Source organism: Acanthopagrus latus, chromosome 12 (genome assembly GCF_904848185.1).
Source record: "Acanthopagrus latus isolate v.2019 chromosome 12, fAcaLat1.1, whole genome shotgun sequence".
Lineage (NCBI taxonomy): Eukaryota > Metazoa > Chordata > Actinopteri > Spariformes > Sparidae > Acanthopagrus > Acanthopagrus latus.
Genome location: NC_051050.1, coordinates 18466086 through 18477904, shown reverse-complemented (window position 1 = coordinate 18477904; position 11819 = coordinate 18466086). Strand labels below are relative to the sequence as shown.

The following is an 11819-nucleotide window of genomic DNA, read 5'->3' as shown; positions in this document are numbered from 1 at the left end:
GATTATCATTCAGCTCAGCTGTACACTCCTGCAGCAGCCAAGGCATTCGCCAAGTGGGACAACAGCAGAATTTGTTTTAACTGATCCTCTCTGTACTTCTCTGTCTCCCTCTGACTCATTGGCAAACGATGAGGTGATAAAAACAGTCTGCACAAATCAGTGCAATAATAACATTAATACAGGCCTGCAGCAGGATTTTGGCCCTGATCTGTGCTGCACTGGCATTCCCAGAAATATTTGTTGGAAAGATTGGAAAGAAAATCCAAATCTGAGAGGTGATGTTAAAATCTGTATGTCAGCGTCAGGTGGTTGTGTTCAAAGAAATGACTTCCCCACATGAGGATGTTTACTTAAGTATTGTACTAAGTCCAAATTGAATTTGTACTTTTTTCCATTTTCTGCTTCTTTAACCGTCTATTTCACTACATTTTACCCATCAAATTTCATTTGATGACTTTAGTTACTAGTTTCTTTGCAGATTGCATCAAAGTAGATCCATTTTAAATGAATTCAATTTATCGGCAAATGGGCAAAAATTACAGACTTTAATTGGATTTTACTTTTGATCATTTAAGTATGGTGAAAAAAAACACAAGATTTTGGAAAACACGACATTAAACAAAACCAGGCCATTTCGCAATTTTGAGGCAAAACAAAACAAAGTTCCACAAAGCAGATAAGATAAGATATTACAAGACATAAGAACATTACATAGCTGTTGTTGAGATGCTTTGCTTCAACTGTCAGGGCCACTGTACTGCACTTTTACTCCGGTATTATGTGTACAGGTAATTCACTTTAACTAGAGTAATATTTCTACACAATATCTCCACTTATCCAAATATAGTAATACATTCTTTCTTTTATTTATGTTCGGGATGACACTGCTTTCATGCAAACAACTTGAAATGCCACCTGCCAACACTGGGTTAATAACGTTTATTTTGAAACTACCGACACGTGTGATGTCATCAGACCGCGACAAACCGAACCGAACGCCTCCACTCTTTCAATGTGATGAAACCGCCTGTAACGTTCATATTCTGAGATACTTAAACATCAGCTGTCATGTCTGTTTTACGCACATGCTGTGTTATTTTGCGTTCATCGGATTCTCCGTGGACGATGCCGACGCTCCGCCGGTTGTCTCGTTGTTATCACAGTGCTGTGTTTACCTGTCGCCCGACGACCGCCGCGGCCAGGACGGGTCTCCTCTCCTCACGGGACCAGCGCACTTCTCACATTTTGTCACCTGCTTGCAGGAGCCTCAGTAGTTATAGAGGATTCTCAACTTCGCCGAGTATCAGAGATGGAGCCGTTGGAAAGATCGAGTCAAAACATTATCAACTCGTTTACACCTGCAAGGTACACCTGCGTTTGGACATATTATATCTGGTGTTTTAACGTCGTGTGTCTGACGTGTTGATTGGATCACCTGTGCAGGTTTGCTCTACCAGGTCCAAGCAGACGATTTCCAAGCAGGCGTATCATAAAGGCGTTGTGATAGTGACGTGTCCAGGGTGCAAGAATCACCACATCATCGCTGACAACCTCGGCTGGTTCTCGGACCTGGAAGGGAAGAGGTTGGTGGTGTTTCTGAACGTAAAGCAGAACGTGGTATCTATTCATAATGACATCCAAACCACACACCACAAACAAGCAGTTAAAAAAAGTGTAAATGTGTAATAATACAAATCAGCTGTATTTACAGATCAGTAGAGTTCACAGCAGGTGTTACAAGTTTACAGAGCACATCCATAATGGAGGAACATAATATGAATACTTACTCATTATATATCTTAGTTTCCAGATATTTGTTAGTGAGAAATGGTCAAATTCTGCATGTACTTCTGAATGGAGGAAGCCAGACTGAGCTGTTGAAGTATCATTAGTTTGCAGTTATGGAATGGGACAAAGAACCAAGGCTGTTGGATATTTGGCTATTTTTGATTCCCTTTTCATTTCCTGTAATCATTATCTCTGTCTCATCAGTAATGAATTCTTAAGATGTGTTCAGATCTGGACAATTTACCACAGAAAAATAAACTTGGCAGTGCACTCTGGTGGGCAGATGATGTAATTGCGACTGCTTTTGAATTAACTCAAGAATACAGAAGTGTTTGGTCTACAACTTTTTGAAGTTTATTAACAGACGTGCACTTAGAGCAATGTGTCTACAATGGGGATGATCTATTCGGTCAGTCTGTTTTATTTAGTTCTACATTTAATGCTCATACTGCACTTTATTGGGAGGTACAAGGTGAAGAAGATGCAACATATTTTGGGGGCCAAAAGATGCATCACACTAGTGATGTGAACAAACAACACATCAAGCATGTCTAAGAAGAATAAGCTGTTTAGAATCAGGCATCTTTGATTTACCAATAAATGCGTGCAGAGTGTATTTCTGAGTGATTCATATGCTATGTGTGTGTGTTTATATATTTTCTTACACTTCAGAAACATTGAGGAAATCCTTGCGGCCAAAGGAGAGACAGTGAGGAGGGTTGAAGGAAGTGCTGCTCTGGAGATAGTTTTGGATGAATCCTGGAAAGACAAGTCACAACGTGCTGAAGACACAGAGAAATCGGACAGTGACCCAGAAAAACAATAATACTGTGTTTGTACTGTGTATATTTATATCAAGATGTGTATATTTAATTTCATAATAAATACAAATGAATCGATAATGTGTGATTGCATATCAATGAGTAAATGAGTACTGAAAATAGTAATTTATTATGTTTTATCACATATTGAATGCATTTCGGCTCAAAATATGTATAACGAGTGATTTATTATATTTTATGTAAATGTTGAATGCAATCCGCTCCAAACCCGCCTGTGTTAATATTTTAACTGAAAGACCGCAAGCTCTCGCGAGAACTGCGCGTTGTTATTGCAAGAGATAGCTAGCACGCAGCCGGGTTATCTAGATTTCTGCAGTCTTCCTCATCTGAAGGACTGCAATGGATGCTGTCGGAGCCCTAGACGAGGCAGAGAGGCCCCGGCATCGTCCTTTCCTCATAGGGGTCAGCGGAGGAACCGCAAGCGGCAAGGTCAGTCCATTTCCAGCCGGGGGAATCTCCCGATCACGGAAATTAGCATCCCATGTAGCTAGCAGTGCTAACGTTAGCACTAATCGAACTGTCAAAGCGGGATGTCACGCCCCCCTTGGTCAGTTAGCTAACATTTTCTTGTTATTATCCATTAAAGACGCAAGAACATTCAGTCATTACACTTGTGGCCTGTTAACAACACTTCTTTGAGACCTTTTTAGCGCATCGTGCTGCTAACTAGCCGCTGTAATAAATGTCTCGGTTCCCTCGCACTGCCAGGCGGAGACTGAGTCAGCTGATAAACACTACATTGAGAAGGTCACTGATAACACACCTCACGTCAAACTTGACGGGGTTTGTCCCCACAAAGTTACAGAAACTGTAACCTTAGAAAGCAGTGTGACGGGTCATAAACAACAACTGTTGAGTGAAAGACGTTATTTTTTCTGCCACAGTCAACAGTTTGCGCCAAGATCATGGAGCTCCTGGGCCAGAACAAGGTGGACCACCGCCAGAGGAAGGTGGCTATTGTGAGCCAGGACAGCTTCTACAGGGTCCTGACCCCGGACCAGAAGGCGAAGGCTCTGAAGGGCCAGTACAACTTTGATCACCCAGGTAAGGCCACAGTGGTGTGTTTCCCCCGCCCCTTCTTCCTTGAGTCCTTGTACACTGGTGTGTTTGTAAATTTACAACTACACTTTCCCCACCTGACTACACCCTAATCCTAATATCACTTTATTCATGTTTTGCATGCTTTTATAGTCTAATTGTGTCCATGTCCTCAGAGGTTATTCGGTTACTGGATTTTTCAAAATGACGTGTCACACCTGGAGTATGAGGTCATGAAATCTGTTTTGTTGGACTAGACTATCTCCCTCTGATAGACCCATCAGTGTTTAAACTCAACATTGTGTACTAGATTACTGTGTCCTTGAGCTTGTTAAAATAATTCTGATAATATTATAGGTTGATATTTATATTTTCATGTGTGTACCTATAGATTTTTATACGATCCTGCATCATCATTTTTAGATAATGTGTATTAGAAAAAAACACTGGAATACAAATTTTGGTGTTATGAACAAAAGCCTGTCTATGTTCATTTTTTCTAATTAAGAGAAGAGAAAGGAAACTTGCTCCAAACTGTCTCCACACTAACATCTACTCCTCCGACTCTCTTTAATATCTCGCAGAGGCATTTGACAATGAGCTAATGTACAAAACCTTGAAGGACATCGTGGAGGGAAGGGTGGTTGAAGTGCCGACGTACGACTTTGTCACTCATTCCAGGTATGAAGGAAGAATTTCACGTCTTTTGCCAGCTTTTCACAGATCTACTAATTCTCCTCGCTGTCGCCTCTGCATGACGAACCGTGTTTGTGTCTCCAGGTTGGAAGACAGGATCACAGTTTACCCAGCAGATGTGGTCCTCTTTGAGGGGATCCTGGTCTTCTACCCGCAGAAAGTGCGGGATATGTTTCACATGAAGCTTTTTGTGGACACGGATTCAGACGTCAGACTGTCTCGCCGAGGTATCGACGTCTCCCTCGTGTGCAATATTCTATTTGTTGCCACGGCATATTAAAACGCCTGATTTTATTTGTAGTTCTGCGAGACATGAGCAGAGGGAGGGACCTGGAACAGATTCTCACTCAGTACACAACATTCGTCAAGCCTGCTTTTGAAGAGTTTTGTTTGCCTGTAAGTATGACGATCTACAATTGAAATAATTGACGACTAATTGATTGATTAAACAGACAAGAACAGCCCTATTGTGTGCCTTTTTTCCCACCCAACGCTTATATCTAAAGACATTTGTTTTCTCTCTTAGACAAAGAAGTATGTAGATGTCATCATTCCAAGGGGAGTTGACAACATGGGTAAGTGTTCTGTGTGACAAAAGATGCTTCTCTGCCAGTTTGTTCAGCATGAATTCTTTACAAATCATCCGTCTCTCACCAGTGGCCATCAACCTCATCGTGCAGCACATCCAAGACATACTGAACGGTGACATCTGCAAATGGCAGCGCGGGTCCATTAACGGGCGGACCTTAAAGCGGGCCATCGCCGAGCAGAGCGACCTGCAGAACGGAGCCGCTAATCCCCCGGGGAAGAGGGTGCTGCTGGAGCCCAGCTGTCGGCCTCACTGAGGACCCGGGCGGGTGGACGGATGTGTCCGGACTGTATGATACGAGCTTTGAGATTTTCAGATCGTTGCTACTGAAATGTGCTGGATGGTTCGGCAACTCGCGAGGCCAATCTCAGCCGCTGCAGGCATTTTTTTTTTAAAAAACAGAAAAGATAATCCACAATCCCACGGTGGTACAAGCATTCAGTGCTGTGACCTCTTCATCTTTTACCGTAATTACTGGTGCATAAAACTAATACGCATATATGATATAATATATGATATAATTTTCACTTGTAACAGTCTTCCATGATACCGTTTGTTTTTTTCAGTGTTGACTGTGGTTAGATGACCTGTTACTGAAATGGAGGATTATGGAGTATTTGAATGTTTAATTTTAGTCGAGCTTTTGCACTTTGACCTATATTTATATCTGCTTTTTATGGCTTTATTTTTTGGATTATTCCATTTAAATTATTTTGTCGCTTTTCTCCTGCAGTTCCTGTGTGTTTTAAGTTATTTAGATCACATCTGGCCAGATGGCTGTGTGTTAAGTTCACCCCAAAAAAAAAAAAAAGGATTCAGTCACCATCTACTCTTCCACATGCCAGCAGAGTTTTGTAGCTCACAAAACATTTCTGGAACTTCAAAGCAAAACAGTTTTGCCTCATTCTCCTTAACAACTGTACAAGTACTCGTTCTCTGGACTTGTTTTACAACGTAAAAATAACCAAAACAAAAACAGGATATAACATGGCTCTATATAGGCCTTTTAATCTATCTTTATTCACTACCGTTTTAAAGCTAAAATCATCACTTGAGCTGCTAAGCTATGAGCTCACAGCCCGTTTGAAGTGGGTGCACAAGCTTGACCTCGTGTTGAGGATGTAAATAAAGTCTTTTCACAACAGTTTGGGATTTCGAGGCTTCCAGAGTCTTTGATCACAGTAGTATGTAGTCAGTTTATTTATGTATTTTTTTTTGCGGTTGTGTAACGTTTTAAAACAAGTCCCCAACAACGGAGAATGCTTCAACACTGTTTTGCTGCAAATATTTTGTGCATTATGAAACTTCACCCGACCCTCCTCCCGCACGAGGGGTGAGTAGACAATGACTGAATTTAAATTTTTGGGTGAACTCATCCTTTAAGTAATGTCACGCTTTGACTGGTATCGAGTGCTTCCTCTTTGATTTACAGTTCAATACATGCCTTAATTTTTTAAGTTCATTTTCCACTGACCACTCTGTGCAACAATAAATGGAAGTTCTATGAAATGTGACTTGAAATGAAAATGAAACTTCTGAGAGTGTGTATAGAAACAGAGCTGTTTGTTTTATTGGAGTTTGATAGCACAGTGTGATGTGTTGGTTTTGACCATTATCCCCGAAAAGGGATCGAAAAATGATTTTACTACAGCACATTTTGGAATGACAAACACACAAGCCGCCGAGGACTTCAGTCGCACGCAAACACTCGTTCACACACCGACATGGGACTGGGATGTGATTGTGAACTGCCCGATGGTTCTCTACACCTGAACACGGCACACAATGATTCAGTATGACATACATAGATCACAGCATCTTTAGTAATTTATCTTTTTTGTGTTTTTGCTTTGCTTTTTTTAGTGCACATATGTATGGCACTTTGGGAGAAGCTAAGCTCTTCTCATAAGCATAAACATCCTTTTTAAGAACAAAAGGAGCACTGTATATAATACATTTCATAACCATACATGATTCTTACACAAAATGTCTCAAAACAAACTCAGTCTCTAACGGTCATCCCCTCTTCAAGTTCAGATCCCCTCACATCCCCCCCACCCCACCCACAGCAGACTCTCAGGTAGGCCGGCCTGCGTCTTGACGTCACAGTTCAGGGCAGGCGGCTCTGGAGTTTCTGCTGTTCGGGGAGGGTGAGACGAGGAGATGGGTTGCAGAAGATGACCAACAAATGGCACATACATAAAGGAAGAGGAAGGGGCAACTCGAGGAGTAATGGACCATTCAGCTCAATCTCACACACACACGCAACAGCTCCACTCTAAAACAGAGAGCCCAGGGAGCAGACTTTGGTTATTTCCGTAGCGTCTCCCTGTCCGCTCTGTGTGACTCGTCGCTCACTCCTTGGCACCAGGCTTCCTCCCAGCTTCACCATAGTCACTGAATCTCTTCCCCCGTCTAAAACGCCAGAGCCACAGTAATCCCAATTATAATCTCCCAGAGCCGCGGAGCTCTTTGTAAACCTCGGCCACGCTTCAGTCGTCTGTAGTTTGTTCAGCCTCCCCCACAATGAGTCTCCCATTAGCTCCAGCGTATAGCTTCCATTCGTCTTTTCTCTCAGTCTGTAGTAAAGTGGAGTTAGTGTCATGAAGCACAGTTGGAGGTCAGTCTTGGAAAAGGCCCACGGGCCCTAGGTCTTCTCCTCGCGGTCCGTCTTGCGCCTGGTGATGTTCCTGGGCTTGATCTTCAGCGACAGCTCCCACAGCGCCTCCTCCGCCAGGTGGTCGCTGAAGTCGTTGAAGAATGAGACGATGTCTTCGTTGCGCTTCAGTTCATAATGCCTGCGATGAGAGGAGGTCGAAATTTGATTAATGCAGTCATTCACTCAGTGAGAAGGAATAAACAGCCTGTGTGGACATGGCACTGATGCTTTATAATATTAAAACGTAATGAAAGGGGTACATTGTATTTCCTGCCAGTGGCAAACAAATGATGACATTTATTACTGTGATGGATGTCCACAACGCTCTCTGATAATACATCAGCATTGTGTGCATCCTTCCGTCGTACTGAAAGTGGACTTACACTTGCTGGAAGCGTCGCATGCTGTCCAGGATGTTGAACTGCTGCCAGCGTTTGGAGAAGTTGACCTTCCCGTCAATGAGGTCGGGGTTCCCGAGGTGGACAAAGGTCAAGTCCTGGAGAATAAGACCCCTGGAAGAAGGAAGCGTCATATTAGAGGAGTATTTCACCATTGGAAACATGGCCCTTGCATAAAACTGCACCGTGTATGCAGCAGAAAGATGTAAATATTATTGAAATAACTGCTACATGACCAGAGAAAACAGAGAAAAGTGGTAAAGTTCCTGTTTAAGTGGAGGGCAGACATGTGCATATATATTGGTTTACTTACAGGTACGGGATGCATGGAGGCTCCACTTCAGCCAGAGCAGCTCTGTATGCTCTGAAGGAGGAGGAGCTGTCAATCAACGTGCAATATTCCTCCAATCCCTGAGAGATGGTTGAGCAGATACAATAACATGAGAGAAAAGTGTCAGACATAATCATAATACTTCTCTCTGACCAATACAAATAAATGTGTAGATTCTGAGATGGAGATCTTTGCAACATCCTCACAGTCCTCTCACCTCTGAGGTCTGTTTCTGCCACTCCAGTCTCCTGATGGGGGCAGAGTCCAGGGCGGACAGTATTGCCAAGTAGGAGTTGAAATTATTCAACTTTCTTAAGTGCTGCAAGAAGAAATTTGTATAAATGTGTTAAACAACAATGAAAAGACATGACAGTTAGGCTATCTGAGTCTAATGTGACAAACCTTCATTATCTTTATGAACTTGAGAAGCAGCTTCTCTCTGTCTTGGGCTTTCTCCTGCTGGATTATCAGAGAGCGGACCCTGCAGGATAAAGAGGAACAAACCGTGTGATGGTGTCAACATTTATGTGGGCAAGATGGCGTAAGAGGGAAGCCAGGAATACCGATTGAGGCCATGAAGCTTGTGGTTTGGGGTCTTACCAATAGCTCATGTTGTTAAAGTGCTCTGTGAACTGAGTCAGGTTCGGACTCTTCTCCTCATTCTGCTCCTTGGCCCAAAGCAGTACCTCAGGAATCTGAAGGGAAAACAGGAAGAGGAAATTATTGGGTTGGAGCTCAGCGTCCAAACACAATTAATGTCCGTAAACACTGGAGAGGATTAACACAAAGAAGCAACTGTACCTCAATTTTATAGAAAAGCTCAGCATCGAGGAGAGTGAGCTGATCGGCGATCTCATGACTGCGGAAGTCATGGAGAGTTCCAGGCCTGAGAGGACACACAAAGTATTAAGCCTTCACCTTAAATTTTCTTTTATTGTATTTCATTAGATGTAGCCACAGGACTGATGGACAGAAAGGACTCTCTCAGTCACGTCTGTCTGTCTGTCTGTCGCAGCTTAACGTCTTCACAGGAAGTTAATCTCTGAGTGTGAATCCAATTGTTTTTCTGCATTTCTAACGAATTCGGGTCGCCGCAGCAGATCATTCCCATCTCGCTGGGACATTGGGCCTCGCCCGACCCAGCAGGGAAATCAGATTTTATGATCGGCATATTTGATTTGACACGGGACTTTTCTATGCTGGATGCCTTTCATGACGCAGCCCTGCCTATTTATTCAGTTGTGCAACCTGGAGTTTTGTGTGGACAGGAGGGTGTGGGGATTGATCAGCCAACACTGTGATCAGTGATGACTCGTTCTTTTTAAAAAATACATTTGTGATATTATCCAACTCCTACAGAAGGATTGGTCAAATTAGTTTTGCTGCTTTGTAATTAAAAAAATAACACCAACTGCGTGAGTTTACTGCATGTCACTCTGTGCCAGATGTGTCTGATAAAATCTTCTTTACAATCTTGGTTACAGGTTTCATGATAGGAAGGGGGGGAATGTCAGATTACGTATGAAGAGCAGAGGCTTTTTATCACCTCAGGTCATCCATCTGATCTGTTCATGCAGGCAGAACAAATTAGCACCACTACAAAGTACGAATGCCGGTGAAATATGCAAGAGGCTTTAGCAGCTTTCGTAGATTTGCTTCACTCACCAGCCAAAGACAGTGGTGATCACTGGGAGTGGCTGGGAAAATTTTAATATTCAGTAGTCATTTGGATTAATGACAAAAAGCTTATTTCTTTCCTACTTTCCATTTCTTTATTCAAAAATGCTGCACTGGCCGGGGTATTCTGGTCATTTCCTGTCATGGCCTGATTTCTGACACTGTGTTGCAGATTATTTTAGGTAGCAAGTAATTCTGCTGTTGGGTCAGAGATCTCAGACCGCCATTTTGAGTTGAGGATGAAAGATTCTTATCATTTACATTTGTTGTATTTATGCTCATCTTTTTAAAAATTTCTGAATCCACTTGAAATATATATTGTATTAAGTGTCTGAAATATTGATGGTAATGTTGTTTTGAATACTGCAATGTCTCATGACCATGACCATGATCAAATGTATGCAGTGAAACCAGAAACAACCTCAGGCATCATCTGATGAAGGCAACATAGCTAAAATTGTTTTGTGGAATAAAGCATGTGGAGAAGAGATGTGAACATGGGATTCAGTTGAAACATTATCAAATGTCAAACACAACACTGTCTGTTATTCTCAAAGGTACTGACTCAACACATCCCATACTGGTATCAGAACCTGACCCTGGACCCCAAAAGTACCTTGCAGAGACCCCTCGGGCAGCGAGTGGCTTGAGGGAGTTAGTGTAGCGCAGCAGCTTCTTCTGCTCCACCTTATCCAGGATGTTCTTGCGGAGCACACGGGCGAGGCTGAGCTCGCCGTTGCACACCAGCGTGAACACCAGGTCCATCAGCTGTTTCAAGATGTCCTCCGTCAGCTCCACCAAGCTGGAAGACAGTGGAAAGAGAGGAGGCAAAAAGCAATTTAAGTGGTTATTGTGATAAAACACGAATTAAAGGGAGATTTTGGAACAAAGAGAGCTCTCCGGACACTCTCACGCAAATCAGGACATCTTTTGTTTATAGCCGTCAGCAGAATAACAATAAAGCTCTTAGGATGATTGTGTACAAATAAACATAGTTTACGGCTCCAGTTCACTGTGAGCGAGATAATAAGACTAATATGAGTGACTTCTATTGTTATGTTTCACCATCATGCCTTTATTAACAAGTTCCATGCTACTCACCACAGCTCATCAACCACACGAACCAGCACAAAGAACGTGTTCTTGCTGACTCGCTTCTTGAAGGTGTCTGGACTGTGGCAGAACCTAGTGTATGTGCTTCGTGGTCAAGGACAATAAAACGATACTGTACGTGCAGAGAGCCAGCTTTTAGATCATTATGGGAAAAATCTCAGGGGTTAAAGTTCATGATACCTGGCACACAAACACTCCCAACATTTCCTAGTAATTTACTTCAGTAACCATCAACAGAGTATTAGGGATGTTCTGGAAGTCTCAATCTTTGATTATTTCTCTTTGAGAGCAAACAAGATAAAGACGTCTTTCCTTAGTAAATAGGCATTCTAAAAAACAAACATCACCAGGCAAGAAAAACAGCACTTCTGCCAAGAAAACAATGATTAAGTTCAGAGTGACACGTTGAGCAATTTGAAAAGGATATCTGTAGTGTAGCTTCTTAATGAGGTCCTCGGGGGTTATAAAAGTCCTATATGTTGTCAGAAAGGCTTCACAGTACAAAACAAGATCTGCCGAGCAAAAAACAGAGGGGAAAAAGCAGCATATTTCAGTTGAAGTGCAGCCAAAGTTCCCAATTAACTTAACTAAAATTGAAAGCGCATCATCAAACGTGGAGGCTGCAAACCTGGACAGACACATTACAGAGACAGAGGCCGTCTCAAATGCTCCTCAGACGAGGAGATTA

At 42.5% G+C, this 11819-nt stretch overlaps 3 protein-coding genes across 11 annotated transcripts in view; 2 read left to right on the top strand and 1 right to left on the bottom strand.

The window, feature by feature from the left end:
• Positions 1-961: 961 nt before the first annotated feature.
• Positions 962-2690, top strand: dnlz (DNL-type zinc finger). Its single transcript, XM_037116871.1, has 3 exons — positions 962-1365; positions 1444-1583; positions 2461-2690. The coding sequence occupies exons 1-3, from the start codon at positions 1069-1071 to the stop codon at positions 2612-2614; spliced, it is 591 nt and encodes a 196-aa protein (XP_036972766.1). The 5' UTR covers positions 962-1068; the 3' UTR covers positions 2615-2690.
• A 181-nt stretch (positions 2691-2871) lies between these two features.
• On the top strand, positions 2872-6462 carry uck1 (uridine-cytidine kinase 1). The gene is made up of 7 exons (XM_037116870.1): positions 2872-3059; positions 3515-3674; positions 4253-4349; positions 4449-4591; positions 4666-4760; positions 4891-4939; positions 5022-6462. The coding sequence occupies exons 1-7, from the start codon at positions 2970-2972 to the stop codon at positions 5207-5209; spliced, it is 822 nt and encodes a 273-aa protein (XP_036972765.1). The 5' UTR covers positions 2872-2969; the 3' UTR covers positions 5210-6462.
• Positions 6463-6499: 37 nt separating this feature from the next.
• The window catches only part of rapgef1b (Rap guanine nucleotide exchange factor (GEF) 1b), a 45460-nt gene continuing 40140 nt past the window's right edge, over positions 6500-11819 (bottom strand). For all 9 annotated transcript variants that reach the window (XM_037116861.1, XM_037116862.1, XM_037116864.1 and 6 more), the window contains 10 exons: positions 11559-11643; positions 11120-11212; positions 10635-10820; positions 9143-9227; positions 8942-9036; positions 8744-8822; positions 8559-8660; positions 8324-8421; positions 7996-8124; positions 6500-7751 (listed from right to left, as the gene is read on the bottom strand). In XM_037116861.1, the coding sequence (XP_036972756.1) occupies positions 7601-7751; positions 7996-8124; positions 8324-8421; positions 8559-8660; positions 8744-8822; positions 8942-9036; positions 9143-9227; positions 10635-10820; positions 11120-11212; positions 11559-11643 (1103 nt within the window). In that variant the 3' untranslated portion in view covers positions 6500-7600. The remainder of the gene's footprint in view (positions 7752-7995; positions 8125-8323; positions 8422-8558; positions 8661-8743; positions 8823-8941; positions 9037-9142; positions 9228-10634; positions 10821-11119; positions 11213-11558; positions 11644-11819) is intronic.